Here is a 16,937-nt window from a genome sequence, read left to right on the forward strand (position 1 = left end):
ACCTCATCATACTGTCAATAAATAACACATTTTGAGGCCATAATAGAATACGTCCTATTATAAGAGTTTTGGTAATTTCATAAATTTCTTCATTCAAATTTACCCTGACGCCGCAGCTTATACTATAGATAGCACTGAACCCATAATCCTTTCCCATCGTAATACCACATGCGTGCCGAGCTGCTTTAGGTATATATACAATTTTAAAACGCCACTATGAAATGATGTGGGGAGTTGAACTTAGATCTCCTGAATATGTCCGCACACACTCATCAACCTATAATTTGGCGTTGGGCATCTGGCGCATAGCCTGGCGAACGCCGAGGTCGGCGAGGACCTCTTCGGCGCCGCCAAGGATGGCGTCGAACTTGTAGGTGCGGTTGAACATCTCGATGACGCGGCCCATGCCGGACTGGGTGAGGCCGCGGCCGCCGAAGATCTGGACGGACTCGTCGGCGATCTCGTGGGCGGCGCGGGTGATGCTCATCTTCAGCAGGCCGATGGGCCCGCCGAGGTGCTGCGACTGCTGCTTGTAGGGCATCTGACACATCTGGTAGGTTATGGTTTCGAGCCAGGCTTCTATAAAGGGGGGAGGGAGGAAAGTTAGCGTGGGGGATGGTACGGGATGAGGGCTACTTAGGAGTTGAGAGAGGAGGGAGAAGAGGAAACAAAGGGAAAAGAGAAGGAAAGGGTACGTACGGTTCGACTCGACGAGCGCAATCATCTTGGCGAGCTTTTGTCGAATTACGGGTTGCTCGATTAATCGTTTGCCGAAGACGATGCGCTGATGTGACCACTTGAGACATTCCTCGACGATGGTCCTGCACGTCCGGATTCCGGCACCTAGGAGGATTGGTTAGTACGTTCAATTTGGTATAACCCGCTTGGTATTGCATTATTTTTGGGGGAGGGAAAACTAACAGGCCATGGTCCATCGCTCATGGTTGAAGTTGCTCAGGATAACGTAGATACCCTTGTTCTCCTCGCCGAGAAGGTTCTCGACCGGCACCTTGACATTGTCGAAGGTAATATATGCAGTACCGGCAGAAGGCGAGTACGAAGTCTTGATGGGCTTGGTCTCGACACCCTCGCCACGCTCGATCAGCAGGACGCTCAGGCCCTTATCGGTCTTGACGCCAGTGACAAAGTAGTCGCAGAAGACACCGTTGGTAATCCACTTCTTAGTGCCGTTGACGATGTAGTGTTTGCCGTCAGGGGTCTTGGTGGCGGTGGTGCGCAGGCCGGCGACGTCGGATCCTGCGAAAGCTTCGGTGATGGCTAGACACATGTACTTCTTGCCGCCGAGAACCTCGTCCATGATGGCCTTGCGCCGGCGCGCATCACGCATGTAGTTCATGACACAGGGCAGTCCGATAATCATACCTGCTAGCTGGCCATCTTGGAAGCCGCGCGCGTTGGACCGCACACCCTCTTGCGACACGATTAGATCGTGGAAGTAGTCGAACTCCTCACCCTTGACCGCACCGTCTAATAGGTTCACTCCATGCAAGTGTTTCCCGGGTCCCATCCGCATATGCAGGATGCCCTTCTCGGCCATGCGGTCGACCAGATCTTGACTAATGTACTTGCCGTCGGCCTCTCGGGCCTGGGCCTCGGGAGTGATATAAGTGTCGGTGAAGATGCGCATGGCCTTGCGTAAGCGGTGGTGGCTCTCGTTGTAGTAAGGGCTCTTGAACTGCGGCGTAAGCCATAAGGGCTCGGCGTATGGGACAGTACTGAGGTCACCGGGCTTTGGTGTGACAACCTGGGGCTTCTCGCCCTCGAGGGTGCCGATACATAAGTCCTCGTACTTGGTGAGAACCTCGTGTCGATGTAGGTTGTAAAAGGCTACCGTGGCATCTTGGCCGGCCACCTGGCGGAGGACAGACTCGCCGCCAGGGTGGGCATCGACGAAGTCGGTTACATCGTAAACTTTGCTGTCGACTATGAACCACACCGAATCTTCGGTGTTGTGTTTAGCCACCTCATCACGGGTGAATGTTTTAGACATCGTAGCGAGAGAGAAGGTATATAGAGATAGAGCAGGGTATATAGGCAAGCCACTAAAAAAAAGGAAGGAAAGAGAGAAAATAAAAAGAAGGTCTCAAGAAAAAAAGAGAGTAGAGGCCTACTTAAAGGAAGTATAGCTCAACTAACGATGCTATTCCTACAAGACACGGTAGACTTTTACAACAACGCACGAAAGCGCAAATGACAGCAAGCGAAAGGATTTAACGGCCACAAGAACGAATTGAGCATATCGAAGGGAGAAAAAAAAAAGAGACTCTTTGTCCCTTGTTTTGACGTCAGGTTGGGAAACCAAACCGTGCAGTGGATCTGGGGAAAAAGGATGCCTCGGCTCGGACTAAGCTGAAGAACATGGGGTGCATAAGTGCGACCGGCGTAATACAGATTTCATCGTATCTGATTGGCTACATCGTGTGTTTCGGCCGCACCGTTACCGTTTTGCGGCCAGCTGGACCGCGGGTAGCCCTCTCCGATAAGCTCAGGTGGATTGAGCTTCGTTGTGGCAACTTGCATGTGCCTGAGGCGACAGGGCGGATAACAAAGGTTTGTTTGATACAGGCGCGGCAGTGTGTAACTCCATTTTTGCATAGCATTTATAAATGCATAAAGTTACTTATCTGCCTTAGGTATGTACCTGCATAGCCCCACAAATGTATGCCACACAGTATGGATTACAATACGGTTAGCAACTCATTTTTATTTCTCCAGTATCAGTCAAGCTTAAAGCTCACCGAGGATTTTCGCCTTGAAGCTCTACAGAATTTACATTTACATAGAAAGTCAAGACTGGGATGGGTCGATAACAAGACTCGAATAAGATATATTCCGTTTACCACCAAATAAAGCCTTGTGCTCGGCAAATATGTCGCGTGCCTCAAAACTCACCCTGGCGGGCACCTCGCTGTTTGCTGTTGGGACAGTCATCATGGTGCATTTCCAACAGAAGATGGAGAAAGAGGTATGAGAATTACCGCGCCATCCGCTGTATATATATAGGCTTGCTAAGCAATTTCTAGGCCATGCATCAAGGTGTTTTACGCGACATGGAGCAGCAGCGGATCAAAAAGGAGCGCCAGCTTGATTTTGACATGCAAAAGGCGTTAGAGGAGGAGTATAAAAAGGGTCAAACTGTCCGAAGCACTACAGACGACGCACAGGCCAAACCATTACCAGATCGGTAGCATGCGCTTGTATGTGTGTATGTGGCCAGGCCACTGCCACTGCCACTATATCCCTTTTAATGTGGCTTCGCCCAGACTCTAGGGGTATAACGTTTCCTAAAATTGTTGCTCTACTAGGTGCGTCGTGAAAAGGTAAACCTATATCTATTGGGGATATTATAGTCCGAGGTCGAATGTATTTTTACTAACGTGGTGTGTTTAATAGGCGAAGATCTTTTCAATGTCCTTGATATCAATGCCAATACCCCCCTCTCTAACTTGAGGAGTCAATTTGCTACTCTGCCCACCCCCAACTTATTCCTGGGTATATAAAGTAACAATATATCAACATATACATACCTAGTACCTAACCTACCTACCTATATATAAAGTCCAAATCTATCCCAAGATACCCAATATCCATTTGCCGGTGCCCCCAGCATCGATTACTACCTACATACAGTATGACAGTGTGAAAACTCGTATCGATCTCGATCCATAGGTAACCACTCATTATTCGGATATGTCTTCCAAGTTCCAGTATAGAAATAATTAGTCGATTCAAAGAAAATAAGCGTATATACATCATCTCGTACACCATAGCGCCATTCAAAGAATATGCATCCAAAGTTTTGGCATACAAGCCGTCCCATGTCGTGTCTCACTGCTTCTAACTTGGTCGTTACACCGCCGCCATATCGTTGTTCGCTTACCATTACATTACGTTAAACCTTGATCTTCATGCTCTCAATGGCGATCTGGTCTTGATAGTTACTCAACACGGTCCCTTCAACATGCTCTGCGAACACATCTACATCTGTCGAAGCAAACTTTCTTGCGCTAACCTTCTTCTCAAACAACAAGTCAAGCTCTGCGAACGTGCGGCCAGCCGGCTCAGGTACGCGGAAGTAAGCGTATACAAAGCAGAGGAAGCACGATCCCGCCTGGGTGTCGTCAGTAAATAATAATAATAATAAAATGCGCGGGGGAACACCTACCCAGAAAAATCCGGCATAATTGCCCCAATCCCAGGCCGAAGGGTTTAACATGTATGGCGTCAAAACGCCACAGATGATACCGACAACGTTGCTGCGATCTGTTAGCATTTATGGTTCTGCCCAATCTGCTAAGGTAGAGCAATCTTACTAGAGGATACGCCCAAGCACCACTGTCTTGATTTGAAGACGTCTCGTCGAAATTTCTGCGACGAGAGAGTAACATACGGTGCCGACGGTTAACTGGTAGCACAGAGCCCACACAAGCATGATACTGCCTGTGGCAAGTGACGCGGCATTCCTGTCGGGAGCCAGACCGAGGAATCCGAGTATCAGAAGCATGATAAAAAGACCAGCAAGTCCATATAAGTACAGTGTCCTTCACAAAACGTTAATATTCCGCTTAATCACTATGCATGATCTCACTTACCTTCGTCCGATTCCTAAAGTAATGAGCGTCCAAGCCCCAAAGACGCCGGCGCAGTTGATGGCGTATTGGCCCATGGCGAATGAGTACGCCTTGTCATCCGTGAGGCCGGCTTGCTGCAGGAAGTACGTCGAGTAGTTGGAAAACGAATTACCGCTTAGGTTCTGGATTGCCCAACACATGCAGACGATCTATCTCAGTCAGCATCGCTAGAAATGGATATGAAAACATGACTTCAAACGTACTTCTGTGCGACGGCGGTCGACTCCTTTGAAGCAATCTAAATAACTAGCTCCTTTAGTTATCTACACACAAAGGTTAGCACTAAGCGCGAAAGCATGGGAGGAATGATATAACCTTCTGCTCCAATGCCGATGTGTGAACCATCATGGCGACGGTCTCGTCCACATCAAAGTCTGTTTCTCGATCCAGACTAGTCAAGCGGAGAAGAGAATGCTTGGCAGCTTCAAGTTTCCCCTTTCGTACAAGCCACCAAGGGGACTCAGGTGCGAAGCAGATTCCGATTATGAGAGGCAACGGCCACATCCATTGAAGCGCATAGGGCTATCCACGTTCATTAGGATTTTATTTCAAAGAGTAAGGGCTGGTTAGGGGAATCTTACTATGCGATACGCCCACTCGTCAGTGCGCCAGAGATTGCCCATAATAACGCCGATACCAATCATCTGGCCGACACCCCAGCAAAAGTTGATATAAGTCGTCAAATAGCCACGCAGGGCCACGGGACAAACTTCGGAGGCATAAGTGATGGTCAAGGTCTGAAAGACGCCCCATGGTATTCCGCACAGGATCTCAGCTACTTGGAGATGTACGACATTTTGCGCCATAAAGAAGATGGCGGTAAAGCCGATTATGAGCACGAGACAGGAGATAACCGTATATCGGTATCCGAACCTCTCAGAGACCCAGCCGTTTATCAACAGGCCAATTATTTCACCCTGCAAAGATCAGTGTTAGAGAGTTCACTATTAAGCTGACGAGTGGGGGCTTCACCACGGTTTGCGCCGTGAGGTGAGACCCTCAATATAAACGCAAAAGTCGTTGAGGGTAAACAATGATACCTTACAAACTTAGGCTCGGGAAAGGGGGCAGACAACTTTTAACTTGGAACACTGGATACGAGGGCGCGCGTCTCGGATTAACTTACCACCACTGCACCGTTGCTTAGTCCAGCTTGCCATGAGGCCGGAACCTGATAGGAGACGTTGCCCTCTTGGTCGGTTATCGGAACGCCGTACTTCTGGTTAAACTGAGGAAAGGCATAAAAATTGTTAACCAGGGAAATGTCGTAACCTTCCATAACGATGCAGGTTGAGATGAGGATGGACCATGCAATCGCCTTGGGGTAAAGGCGAAGACCTTGCAATAGGGTCATTCTGTGCTCCTTCTCACTCGCGAGCCTCGCACTCCGAATTATGTCGTCCATGGTCTCATGCTTTTCCTTGGACGTCGCAACCGGCACCGGGGCTGTTCCGATGACATCGTCGTCAAGGCTCTTTGTCGAACTCGAAGCCATGGCTGCGATGTGCGTATTGTGGGCTTTCACCGCATGTAAGATTTTTACCGCCAAGATGAGTTGGAGATATAGCCACCGACGTGATATAACAGCAATATGCAGCGCGACAATGCGAGCAGTTCCGTCGTCTCGATTGGACTTCCTCGGGACCTTATATCTTGGGGGAAAATATAAACAAAGGAATATTCTAGCCGTCTTAACTAACCTTAACAGTAGTCGGGAAAAGTAACACGCTAGCAACACCGAGGCAGCTTGATACACCCCATAAGCGGTTTAGTCTAGTTGCGCTTTTCCCTTTCGATCCGCTCTTTTTAAATGGTGGAGAGGAAAGTTGCGGGGAAGAAGCACTTGGAAATCTTGAATCCTAATCCAATATCCCTGACTGGTCTAATTAACTTTGACTCCTGGCTCACCTAGGATCGTTGTCTGGGGAATCCCTTGGTCAGATTGGTCAGATTGGCCAGTCTGCTTTAACATGATGGCCAACTAGCTTCGCTCTATCCTGTTCTTGTGTATGCCCTCCATGCACGCGGGGATCACGACTCCATCCGCCTATCCCACATCAACCAAAGCGCATGGGGTGCGTGTTACACGAACAAGACCTCGTGGGCCCCGTCCAAGTCCCGTTATTCGGGAGACGGACCAATGGCAAAAAGCCTAGCCGGCCAATTGGGGCTGGGCTTCGGTGTCCCATGGACCGGGTCTGTCTGTACTACTTTATACCATCCACGTCTCCCGCTCGGCGATTTTGCCCGTCTTTATCAGATGATCCTTCTCGCAGCTGAACCCTTGGATCTATCTGTCGGTAGCATTGACCGAATTACGCCGACTAAACGTAGAAGACCGTAGAAGCGTTAACGTTGCGAATGCCCTCATCAGAGCGGATCGAGCAGCAGCTTGCTACACCATGGTACGATTTCCTTATCTGCTTTCCCCCATAAAATCACCTAGGCTATACCGAGACCGGTGCTCACCTTCTAGCGAACTAATAACTTCCACGCCTTTCTTATCCACTTATATCTCACCTTGGGGCTGGTTAATTGCTGACACGGACTTGGCGGACAGTGTTACATGCCGTGAATATCATCTAAAATGCAAGTCATCTTGGAAATACTTTTTACAACTTTATCATGAAGGAGGGACTGATCATTTTGAATATATAGGTGATCGCTCGGTTCCAAGATGTGGTCGTTGCGTCCGGGCAGGTCACGATTGCAAACTAGGCTTCAAATTCAAGCCCAGTAAAGGTATGATCGATGAAGTTTCCATTCGTCCTAGGCTAAACCTTATTCTCATAGATACGTTTAAGAGAAACCAAAGATGGGTTAAGCCGCCGAAAAAGTGTAAGTTTGGATTGTCACATGGGGTAGAGCAAGTCCGACCAGCTAATTCGTATAAAGTAATCTACGTCGATGAGAGGCGAGGCTTTATCATAGGAAGCCCACAAGAGGATAGTTCCCAATATCATGACCATATAGGGGAAAGTCATAATTGGCAACAGGATTCGACTTCTTCCAGTGTCACGCCTCCAATAATTCCCAGCTCAACAGAGTACAGCGGGATAAGTGGGCAACCCGCGGATGATGTTCAACCGCAAAACATACCGAAAGATAACGGAAGGTTTCAAAATGAGTGTACATCGGTGTCTGTACTTCATACTCAGAGACATATTCCAGGACCCAAGTCTACTGGTTCTTACGTTCTGCCTCCTGTGCATATAGAGAGTGCACGTATACCCCTTGACGAGAGGATTATAACACCTAATTTTCATAATGGGCCGAGTCTTCCACTCAAGGACCGGACGGAAGCCCTTCTGTTTCGGCACTATATCCAGAAATTGGCGATTTGTGTAAGTAAAATGATATGCGTGGCAGTAGCCACTCGTAAAGATTCAAAGTTTCTGACTGAAGTAGTTGGACTTGTGCGATCCGCATCGGCATTTCGAGCTGGTCGTCCCGGAGCGCGCTGCCGAATGCTATATGCTCTTGAACGCCATTTTCGCCATAGCCGCGAGACATCTAAGTCACACGACGGATTTTGACCCGTTGGCTTCGAATAGGTATCATGACGAATGTCTCAGGTACCTCATCCCAATGCTTAATCATGCCTCGACGGTTTCGGATGAGAATTTGTTCGCGGCAACTATCATCTTGCGTATGCTTGAGGAGATGGATGGTAAGGTGACATCGGTCTGGATTATCCCGAGAGCTGGCAGCTAATAAACGAACAGTCCCAACAACGGGCCAAGACACTTACAGTCACCTACTCGGAATTCACGCCTTTGTTAACGTCGGTGACCAATACATGGGTCCAGGGAGTCTTAGTGCAGCTTCATTCTGGGTAGGGCTACGACAGGAGATTTACATTGCGGTAATCACGCAGCAGCCTGTTAAGGTATCTTTAGATCACTTCGTAGTGGACCGGTCATTTGAACCTGCCGACGATTATACTTGGTCAAATCGGGCGATCGTGCTTCTTGCCGATGTCCTCAATCTTTGCTTCGGAAATAACTCACTAACGGCTGGTCATTGGAGCGCCCTAGACGAAGCTTGCAAAAAGTGGGCTAACACTCGTCCCCCGTCATTCAACCCATTCTTCTATCAAGAGCGTACGGCATCCTCGGCTTTTCCAGAAGTATGGCACGGATCAGGTTGCCATGGTAGGTGTTGGAGTCTCACTAGATGCTATATGTATAACACCGAAGCTAACTTCCCAGTTATCGGGATCCAACATCATATTCTTGCGCAGCTGTTCTTGATCCAATTTGACCCCTCGATACCTAAAGTAGGCACAAATCGCCGAGCAGCTGCAAAACACATGACAGTAAGTGTGTTCTATTGGAAAAGATTTTCACGGTATACTTACGCGAAGATAGCACCGAATTGAGAATCTTGTAAGGGAGCTCTGTGGTATTGGGGTATGCAACCAGTGGACGCCGCCGGGGATGTTCACGGCTTGCATGGGTATCGCTATGTGTATGGAGAACCTAATTCTTCGGCAATAACCTTAAACTAATACGAGTTACAGTTGGTGACCAATTCGGCGAACGGTCCGACCAGGAAGCTCTACTAGATATTTTAAGGAAGACAGAGGCAGACAACGCTCGTCCAACCGCGGCAATACAGCAGCAACTAATGAGGGCGTGGGGCTGGCTACCGGAGGATGACGAATAAAAACACTATTGAATTTAAGCACTTCCTTACCAAGCGAAGACATGGTATACGAGAATTTGAGCGGGTTACAAACAAGTGGACAAAGGAACGCTCCAGATCGCCTCAGATTACCGAACTTGGTCAGGCCCACCTGCCACGTTATTCGATGCGGGGAATCTAATGAGGTCTATGGTTATAAATACCGAGTGACATCCAAATGACGTTGGTCCATCTGGGGCAGTCCCGGTGGATGAGATAGCTTTGCATCTAAGGCGATCGGTCGATTTTACCTCTTTTTGCAAAAGAAGGGTAAGTTGTTTCGCGGATCTCGTTCCGCAAGGGGCGCGTACCTGATTACTCCTCGGGCGGGTTGCCGCCCGAGCTAGCCAGCTCAATATAGCTGAACATAGCTGTGTTCGGCGATTTTCTCCTCATTCAGCTTGGACCCTACATAAAACCTTATGTGGGGACCTCAAACACTTATACGAAAGTTCAGAGTATATATACCAGTCGAAGACGTAGACGGCGACGTCTAAAGAGAATTTCTCAATATCTACCTACCTTCTTAGCTACTCAGAGCATTCTCAGAGCATTATATATTTTTATTTCATTCCCCGCCGTTTTCTATATTCGAAGAGATACCCACTCCTGCACCCCCCTTTTCTTTTCTATTTATTATCGTATATCCCACCAACACGTAATGGCACCTGGTATTTTATTTGACGACACTACAAGCCGGAACGGGCTTGAGCTCGAGGAGACGTCAGATAAGATCGACGCAGTAAACGTTTTGAAAGACCAGAGTCAGACAAAGTTCGATGATAAGTCCCAATTTGACTCGGCCAAAGATAAGACTCAATTCAGGCAATACGAAGAAGCCTGCGACCGCGTACAGAACTTCTATCGGGAGCAGCACGCAAAACAGACGGTAGCGTATAACCTGAAAGCACGCAATGACTTCAAGACACGGCGGCGCGAGGAGATGACAGTGTGGCAAGCCATCGAGAAGCTTAACACATTGATCGACGAGTCGGACCCGGACACAAGTCTATCGCAGATCCAACACTTACTCCAGTCTGCTGAGGCGATCCGGAGAGACGGAAAGCCGCGCTGGATGCAGGTTACTGGCCTAATCCACGACCTGGGAAAGCTACTTTTCTTCTACGGCTCCGAGGGCCAATGGGATGTCGTCGGCGACACGTTCCCTGTCGGCTGCGCTTTCGACAACCGCATCATATATCCCGACACGTTCGCCGCGAACCCGGATTCCCGTGATCCTATTTACAGCACCAAGTTCGGCATATATTCGCCGGGCTGCGGCCTAGACAACGTGATGCTGTCGTGGGGTCATGACGAGTACTTGTACCATGTGGTCAAGGGCCAATCGACGCTGCCGCCGGAGGCGCTTGCTATGATTCGGTATCATTCGTTTTACCCCTGGCACAAGGTACCTAGACAATCTTCTTATGTTTCCCTACACCTGACCCCTCCGGAACCACGGCTAAACCCTATCGCAGGAAAACGCGTACCGCGAATTAATGGACGAGCATGACGAGGATATGCTACGCGCCGTGCGGGCGTTCAACCCGTATGATTTGTACAGCAAGAGCGACAAGGTTCCGGACGTGGAGGAGCTGAAGCCGTACTACCTGGAGCTTATTGACGAGTTTTTCCCGCAGAAGGTTTTGAAGTGGTAGGAGGGCGTACAAAAAGCCTTTGGGGTTTCTTTTTTTTTTGGCTTCTGTTTGGAGAGATTGGAACTAGGTAATGACTTGGAAAGAATCTTGGTTTTAGCGATTTGGAATGTATGGGAAATAGATCACAGAACTTGCGGGATGCTTACTTTGATAACCTTATGAGGGTGTGCTTCCATTGGCGGTATACATGCGGGAGAGACATAGGGTCGCGTGTCTGGGAACTAAGAGATAGAATTGTATATGGCTGCGTACTTCTAGCAATTGTAAGCTTACGCCATGATATGAAGCGAGCCCGGTATGCATATATGGACCAGGTATATTGGTAATGCTTGTCATCCTATATACATATGAGACTCCAGAACGGTAGGCTGCCAAACTGCGCTTAACGAACAGTTATTATTGATATTCCTTGCCACTAACTACGAGCCAGGTATCTCGCACAACGCGTATGCCTCCCGTATCGCTAGTAGCGCCAACGCAGTAAGCACCAGTACTGCCCTGGCGTATGCTATGGCCGTAATGATTTCGGGCATTTTAAGGAGGTACCTCATGTGTGTATCCAGCTAGGTACCTGTTATAATGAAAGTGGAGATGAAGCAGAAAGGAAATGGAAATGAAAGACTGAAAGTCGGATAGGGCATATATTAAAATGTAAAGGGTGTATAAGGGCGTATATCCGCCTTATACGAAACGTGCCGTTAGCACTTATTAATGTAGACATAGAACTGTGTTGTAAGGAAGAAAAGTTTTGCCGTAACAGAACTAAGTAGGTACCTTTGTCGTCGGTATTTCATATAAGGGAACCTATATATAGTCAAGTAGCTATCTGAACGACAAGAGCTAGGTAATACACAATTAGAACAAGGAACTCGAGTCTTTGAGTACAGGCTCATCTTTATTTGGCAGCAAGACAGGTAGGTACCTAGCTGTAACTCGCGAGGGTTATTTTATCCTGCTTCAGGGTAGAATATCTCTATACAAGATGCTTTATATCTCTATGACAACATGTAAAAGTAACTCGGGGCGCTACATACTACATTTCAGTAGTTACAGATGCCGCCCATCTCCTCGTCTATACTCCAAGTGCCTGCAAGGCCATGCTCGAGGACCGGCTCATCCAGTACTTCTGACTTCTCTTCTTTACCAAGGAAGAAATCGTTTTGACCCGAAATCTTAGTTTGTCTGCTCATGAATTTCCTAGCCCAGGTCTCGACAGTGGGCTCTCCCGTCTCGTCGCGAGCCTGCTTAAGGAAAGGGATCAAAGCGGTGCCACCGGTTCCTTTAACCTTTTTGTGCTCCTCGTTTTTAGAAGCCGTAGCCAGGTTGACTCTGTTCCTAATAGCTTGAGGACTGCGAGATCGGCTTCGAGCTCGATTCTCACGAGACGGTAAGACAATATAGCGCGTGACGATAGCGATGTGGATGTCGCGGAACGCGCGGAGCATAGCCAGGCACGCATCGTAGGCGATGCTTAGGGGGCGGTCAGAGGCAGCACGGCTCTCAACAAATTCACGAATATTCGCAACAGCCCCGACATCGTTTAGGAAGCGCGCGTGCGGCCCCGGCATATAGTGACGCATGTCCTGAATGAAATTGTGTTTGGGCGCACGGCTTCGCCCTCCGCGTTCCGTCTCGGATGACGGATCGGGCTTCTCACCGGTAGGACGATGCTCAACACCAAGAATGATATCGAAAAATTGGATCAAACTGCTTTGAGCATTGCTGGGTCCGCTATATTGCACGTACTCGGATTTGCCTGAGCCATCGTCATACACGACGCCATGCGGCAGGCCTGCCTCGGCCATGTTCTTACTACCGGCAAGGAACGTGCGAATGCGACGGTAGAAGAAGCCTGGGTCGCAGCTTTCATGCATGCGACGCAACAGTTCGCCAAGGTCATCGAGGCGCTCGGCGAAGGCCCGTAGGCAACGTGTTACGGTTGCGCTATCGCCTTGTCGAGCAGCAGCAACTGCCGTTAGCATCAGAGGAATAATGGGACCGCCACGAGCTTCAATAGCAACCGAGACCAGATAAAACCATGACTCATCAAGAGATCCGGTAAAAGTTACCAGAGTGGCGAGATTGTCAAGGTCGTCGATCTCTTCGTCAACAAAGAGGGGTTTAAAATTCCACAGCACTGAGGCAGCATAGGTAGAGACGGGTGGAATCTCGAGGCGTTTGCAGATATCCAGCAAGGGAACAGAGATACTCGGCGGCACGCGATCACGGGGAGTGTCACCTCCCCAGATGTAGCCGTGAGCAAAGAAGGTTAGGAGCATATAGGCTCTCCTCCATTCTGCGTCATGTTCCAGACCGACAGTGGAGAGAACGGGAAGACGGTCGATAACACCCCGGAGCCGCTTGCTAAGAATCAAACTTTGAAGATTGGCGCCGATTGACTCCCACTTGTTATAGTAAGGGTCCGGCAACCTCGTTAAAGGTAAGGTGTCAGGCAAGAAACCATACTTTGGCGAGATTCCATAGTCGGATAATTCTGGGATAGGAGGTCTCATCACGTCGAGGTTAGTTGTCTCTTAAAGAAAGTGAACTAAATTGGTCTTGTGACGGATTGGTGTTTGACGGATCAATAATCGACCCAACAGTCGATACTGCTAAATAGATTTCAAGTATTCAAACTAATAAGTCTAATTCCTGACGCAAGGAGTATACAGATATATCCTGTAATACTCCTCAGCCGTGCGAAATAGCTGTTGTGTTGTGAGCATGGGACTATTCCAAGAATTGGTGATAGAAAGCTCAGGGATGAAGTTGATATAGTTAAGAATACTTTAAGTAGGTAGGTTAGGTTAGGTTAGGTAGGAAACAAATTAAGATTAAAGACTTGAGAAAGGTGTGTGTGTGTGACTTATAAAGAGAAAATGTTTTTGTTTTTTTTTGTTTTTTTTTGTTTTATTCTTTTAGGACAAATGGAACGATCAAAGTTTCGGAAGGGCGGATCCAACGAGAGTCAGGTTAGGTATATTAATAATGGACCACTGTATAACTTACAGGCTTCCATTTAATTCTGCGAGAAGGGGAAAATAAACACCCCAAGATTTGTTGACCGAGGAATATCATCTATAAGAAAGGCGTAAAAAAAAAAGTAAAAAAAAGTAAAAAAAAGTGGTGCACTCTTCCACGGAGCAACATGGCATGGCATGGCATAGTGTGACTTGCGATACTGTTTGTTTGGAGGGTTTTTTGAGTAGTATACACAACTCATATTCTCGTATTCTCATATTATTAGGTGATGATTATAGGTGATGATTAATGAAAAGAGAAAAATGGCACATGCCATACTTCACCTGCGGGTGATATGGCGCCATTGGCTTTCCTTGGAAGTCTGATCATGTGGGATGGGAATCTAGAACCTAGAGAAATGACAAACGAGTTGTTAATGGGCAGTTTTCGTTGAATTGGGTACCTACCTAGGAAAAAGAACCCGATGCCGGCGGCGGTTGGTAAAGAGTTGTTAGGTATGGCCACGTGCAAGGATGTGTGTACATAGTAGTTAGTGTGTTGTGTGGTGCAGGAATATCCTTAAAAAGAAGAGTTGCTTTTGGAGAAGAAGTATTACATAATTGACAGTACGTAGTAGGTGGGCAAGCTCAGCGCAAGGCCCCCACTATTTCCCACTATCCCATATCCACCGTCACCTCCACCCGTCGCCTCCACCACCGTCAAGCTCCCCAAAGCTCAACACCAAATCCAATCAACTATCATGAAGCCGTTACCACGACCATAATTCCCTGCCAAGGATTTCCAACATGGTAGTCCAGCAGCACGTACTAAATTGGTTATATAGCGTTCTGACGAGCGTAAGGAATATATCAATCCAACAATTTCTTATCAATTTATGACCGTGACCGACTCTAATAGCTTCCATCGCATAGGAATACCAAGATGTTAATCGTACATATAACGATGTAGCCCAAGCGCTATCCCAATATCCTTCATTATCACCGAGGACGGATGTCCACAGTAAGAATCTATTCTATACCCTTCTGAAGAGACCATCATTTTCTAACCTGCTTCTAGCTTTCGACAACGGCGTGTCTGCTCTCCTCCTACACTTATCCGGCACTATTCCCGTCATATTCCGCGGCACCACCTACCGATTTCCCATATCACTATGGGTTCCCCATACCTACCCGCGCGAGGCGCCTATAGGCTATGTCACGCCCACCGAGAATATGATGGTGCGGCCGGGGCAACATGTTGATCCCCAGGGACGCATATATCACCCTTATCTTGTGGGATGGGCTGAATTCTGGGATGTAAGTAGATCATCTACAGCAGCTGATGCGTTGTCAACAATATCCTAACGCTATTCTACCAGAAATCCTCGCTGCTAGACTTTATTGCCATCCTTCGAGATATATTCGCGAAAGAGCCTCCAGTAGTTTCACGCCAACAAGTTCGTCCCGTACCGCAGCAGGCCACTCCGACCCCTACCCCTCCGCCGGTACCTCCTTTACCTCCTGATATGTCAAGAGGGACACCCCAACTGGTCCCATCTCCCCATACGCCTGATCCGAGGCCGCCACCTCCTCCTCCAAAAGACAGCGACCTCCCTCAGGTCGTGTCAGGCCCGACTACTCACACAGACGCTCCACCGAGACCACCTCTTCCAGATGATGTCCGTCGGCGGTCGAGTCAGTACGGTGCACCAGTAGCGACGACACAATCCCCCCAGCCAAATCGGCTCTCGAGATATGATGCCGCTCCCCCCCTACCACCCCATCCACCACAGGCGCAATCCTATCAACCACAACAGCAGCAGCAACCCCCTAATGTTCAGTACCAGCCTCAGCCTCAGATCCAACCCCAGCAACATGCATATCAGCAAGGGGGACCACCACCACCGATTGGACTCCCGCCGCAGGACTCCCGTCGCGCATCTATAATAACTCCTATCCCGTACAACGCCACCATCGCTACAGGGCAGCCGCCATACGCCGGTCCGCCTACAACTTGGCAGCAACCCCCGCCGCAGCAACCGCCAGCACAACCGAAGCTCAAGCCTCCTCCGCCTCCCGATCTCATGGACGAGCCCTTCTCCCTCGCCCTACCGTCTCCCTCGGCAAATCATCTCCCACCGCCCCCCATCCCGCCGAACCCCGAAAAGGACGCCCTCCTCCGACAACTCGCCTCCACGCTCCACGGCCTGCGCCAGCGCGCCCGCGAGCAGAACGAGTCCTCCCTCGCCGGCCTCGCCGCCCAGCGCGCCGCCATGCTCTCGGCCCTGCACAAGCTGCAGTCCGACGCCGCGGCCCTTGGCCCCCTCACCGCCATGCTCGCCTCCAACACCTCCATCCTCCAGCGCTCCCTCCAGGAGGCCGACGGCGTCGTCTCCCGCGCCCGCACCCGCGAACCCCCGCCCATAGACGACCTGCTCGTCGCCCCCACCGTCGTCGCCAACCAGCTCTACGACGTGGTCGCCGAGGAGCGCGCCCTCGGCGACGCCATCTTCGTCCTCGGGCGCGCCGTCGAGAGGGGCAGGATAACCCCCGCCGTCTTCGCCAAGACCACCCGCGCCCTGGCGAGGGAGTGGTTCTTGAAGAAGGCCCTCGCGAGGAAGATTGGGAAGGGGATGGGGCTCGTTGGGTAGAGATGTAGAGTGCCCCCCCTCCCCCTTATTTTTTCCCCCGCTGTTATTGGTATGAACTTTGAGGAGGTTTGGACGTTATGAATGCGTTAGGAATAACTTGGTGTAAGTAGGTAGCGATAGTCTTATGAGTAACCCTGGGTGTAGCCGACCTTACCTGACCTGCCACGCTTTTGCCAATCAAAGACGTGGGCAGGAGATAGTTAATACAAATCCAATTGTTTACCTACCTATTTTCCGACATGTCTAACATCAACCAAAGTCCATATTGTCAGATGTAGTATGCTTGACCACTTCTCCTTTCGCATTAACTAAAGAATGACTCCTCTATCT

At 49.3% G+C, this 16,937-nt stretch overlaps 7 protein-coding genes across 7 annotated transcripts; 4 read left to right on the forward strand and 3 right to left on the reverse strand.

The window, feature by feature from the left end:
- Positions 1-54: 54 nt before the first annotated feature.
- Positions 55-2,526, reverse strand: F4812DRAFT_444849 (acyl-CoA dehydrogenase NM domain-like protein). Its single transcript, XM_047935538.1, has 3 exons — positions 922-2,526; positions 700-843; positions 55-579 (listed from the first exon to the last, which is right to left on the reverse strand). The coding sequence occupies exons 1-3, from the start codon at positions 2,009-2,011 to the stop codon at positions 278-280; spliced, it is 1,536 nt and encodes a 511-aa protein (XP_047786208.1). The 5' UTR covers positions 2,012-2,526; the 3' UTR covers positions 55-277.
- A 25-nt stretch (positions 2,527-2,551) lies between these two features.
- Positions 2,552-3,532, forward strand: F4812DRAFT_444851 (uncharacterized protein). Its single transcript, XM_047935539.1, has 3 exons — positions 2,552-2,986; positions 3,045-3,326; positions 3,415-3,532. Exons 1-2 carry the CDS (start codon positions 2,891-2,893, stop codon positions 3,207-3,209), a joined length of 261 nt encoding a protein of 86 aa, XP_047786209.1. The 5' UTR covers positions 2,552-2,890; the 3' UTR covers positions 3,210-3,326; positions 3,415-3,532.
- A 381-nt stretch (positions 3,533-3,913) lies between these two features.
- Positions 3,914-6,147, reverse strand: F4812DRAFT_463223 (sugar transporter; the record flags this gene model as incomplete). The annotated part of the gene is made up of 8 exons (XM_047938175.1): positions 3,914-4,132; positions 4,187-4,277; positions 4,335-4,562; positions 4,614-4,801; positions 4,856-4,915; positions 4,968-5,174; positions 5,234-5,569; positions 5,779-6,147. The coding sequence occupies 8 exons, from the start codon at positions 6,145-6,147 to the stop codon at positions 3,914-3,916; spliced, it is 1,698 nt and encodes a 565-aa protein (XP_047786210.1).
- An 866-nt stretch (positions 6,148-7,013) lies between these two features.
- On the forward strand, positions 7,014-9,740 carry F4812DRAFT_468327 (uncharacterized protein; the record flags this gene model as incomplete). Its single annotated transcript, XM_047938764.1, has 10 exons — positions 7,014-7,057; positions 7,213-7,223; positions 7,311-7,394; positions 7,446-7,490; positions 7,548-7,996; positions 8,061-8,322; positions 8,378-8,806; positions 8,864-8,970; positions 9,023-9,122; positions 9,175-9,740. The coding sequence occupies 10 exons, from the start codon at positions 7,014-7,016 to the stop codon at positions 9,318-9,320; spliced, it is 1,677 nt and encodes a 558-aa protein (XP_047786211.1). The 3' UTR covers positions 9,321-9,740.
- Positions 9,661-11,074, forward strand: F4812DRAFT_226064 (DUF706-domain-containing protein). Its single transcript, XM_047930482.1, has 2 exons — positions 9,661-10,746; positions 10,817-11,074. The coding sequence occupies exons 1-2, from the start codon at positions 10,000-10,002 to the stop codon at positions 10,994-10,996; spliced, it is 927 nt and encodes a 308-aa protein (XP_047786212.1). The 5' UTR covers positions 9,661-9,999; the 3' UTR covers positions 10,997-11,074.
- A 610-nt stretch (positions 11,075-11,684) lies between these two features.
- On the reverse strand, positions 11,685-14,051 carry F4812DRAFT_226231 (Indoleamine 2,3-dioxygenase). The gene is made up of 2 exons (XM_047930483.1): positions 14,006-14,051; positions 11,685-13,675 (listed from the first exon to the last, which is right to left on the reverse strand). The coding sequence occupies exon 2, from the start codon at positions 13,507-13,509 to the stop codon at positions 12,037-12,039; it is 1,473 nt and encodes a 490-aa protein (XP_047786213.1). The 5' UTR covers positions 13,510-13,675; positions 14,006-14,051; the 3' UTR covers positions 11,685-12,036.
- A 512-nt stretch (positions 14,052-14,563) lies between these two features.
- F4812DRAFT_444865 (UEV-domain-containing protein) lies at positions 14,564-16,883 on the forward strand. The gene is made up of 4 exons (XM_047935540.1): positions 14,564-14,814; positions 14,890-14,977; positions 15,035-15,273; positions 15,336-16,883. Exons 1-4 carry the CDS (start codon positions 14,764-14,766, stop codon positions 16,605-16,607), a joined length of 1,650 nt encoding a protein of 549 aa, XP_047786214.1. The 5' UTR covers positions 14,564-14,763; the 3' UTR covers positions 16,608-16,883.
- Positions 16,884-16,937: the final 54 nt, after the last annotated feature.

This window comes from Daldinia caldariorum (genome assembly GCF_022478825.1).
Source record: "Daldinia caldariorum strain CBS 122874 unplaced genomic scaffold F4812scaffold_23, whole genome shotgun sequence".
Classification (NCBI taxonomy): Eukaryota; Fungi; Ascomycota; class Sordariomycetes; order Xylariales; family Hypoxylaceae; genus Daldinia; species Daldinia caldariorum.

What these genes read in the sequence shown, in the direction of transcription:
- F4812DRAFT_444849 (XM_047935538.1), bottom strand. Translation starts at nt 2,011, where the DNA reads ATGTCTAAAACATTCACCCGTGATGAGGTGGCTAAACACAACACCGAA. An exon ending in TGAGCGATGGACCATGGCCT is followed by an intron (nt 844 to 921) that starts GTTAGTTTTCCC and finishes CAATCCTCCTAG; the next exon opens with GTGCCGGAATCCGGACGTGC. An exon ending in TGCGCTCGTCGAGTCGAACC is followed by an intron (nt 580 to 699) that starts GTACGTACCCTT and finishes CCCCCTTTATAG; the next exon opens with AAGCCTGGCTCGAAACCATA.
- F4812DRAFT_444851 (XM_047935539.1), top strand. Translation starts at nt 2,891, where the DNA reads ATGTCGCGTGCCTCAAAACTCACCCTGGCGGGCACCTCGCTGTTTGCT. An exon ending in AACAGAAGATGGAGAAAGAG is followed by an intron (nt 2,987 to 3,044) that starts GTATGAGAATTA and finishes AGCAATTTCTAG; the next exon opens with GCCATGCATCAAGGTGTTTT.
- F4812DRAFT_226064 (XM_047930482.1), top strand. Translation starts at nt 10,000, where the DNA reads ATGGCACCTGGTATTTTATTTGACGACACTACAAGCCGGAACGGGCTT. An exon ending in CGTTTTACCCCTGGCACAAG is followed by an intron (nt 10,747 to 10,816) that starts GTACCTAGACAA and finishes ACCCTATCGCAG; the next exon opens with GAAAACGCGTACCGCGAATT.
- F4812DRAFT_226231 (XM_047930483.1), bottom strand. Translation starts at nt 13,509, where the DNA reads ATGAGACCTCCTATCCCAGAATTATCCGACTATGGAATCTCGCCAAAG.
- F4812DRAFT_444865 (XM_047935540.1), top strand. Translation starts at nt 14,764, where the DNA reads ATGGTAGTCCAGCAGCACGTACTAAATTGGTTATATAGCGTTCTGACG. An exon ending in ACCGAGGACGGATGTCCACA is followed by an intron (nt 14,978 to 15,034) that starts GTAAGAATCTAT and finishes ACCTGCTTCTAG; the next exon opens with CTTTCGACAACGGCGTGTCT. An exon ending in GATGGGCTGAATTCTGGGAT is followed by an intron (nt 15,274 to 15,335) that starts GTAAGTAGATCA and finishes CTATTCTACCAG; the next exon opens with AAATCCTCGCTGCTAGACTT.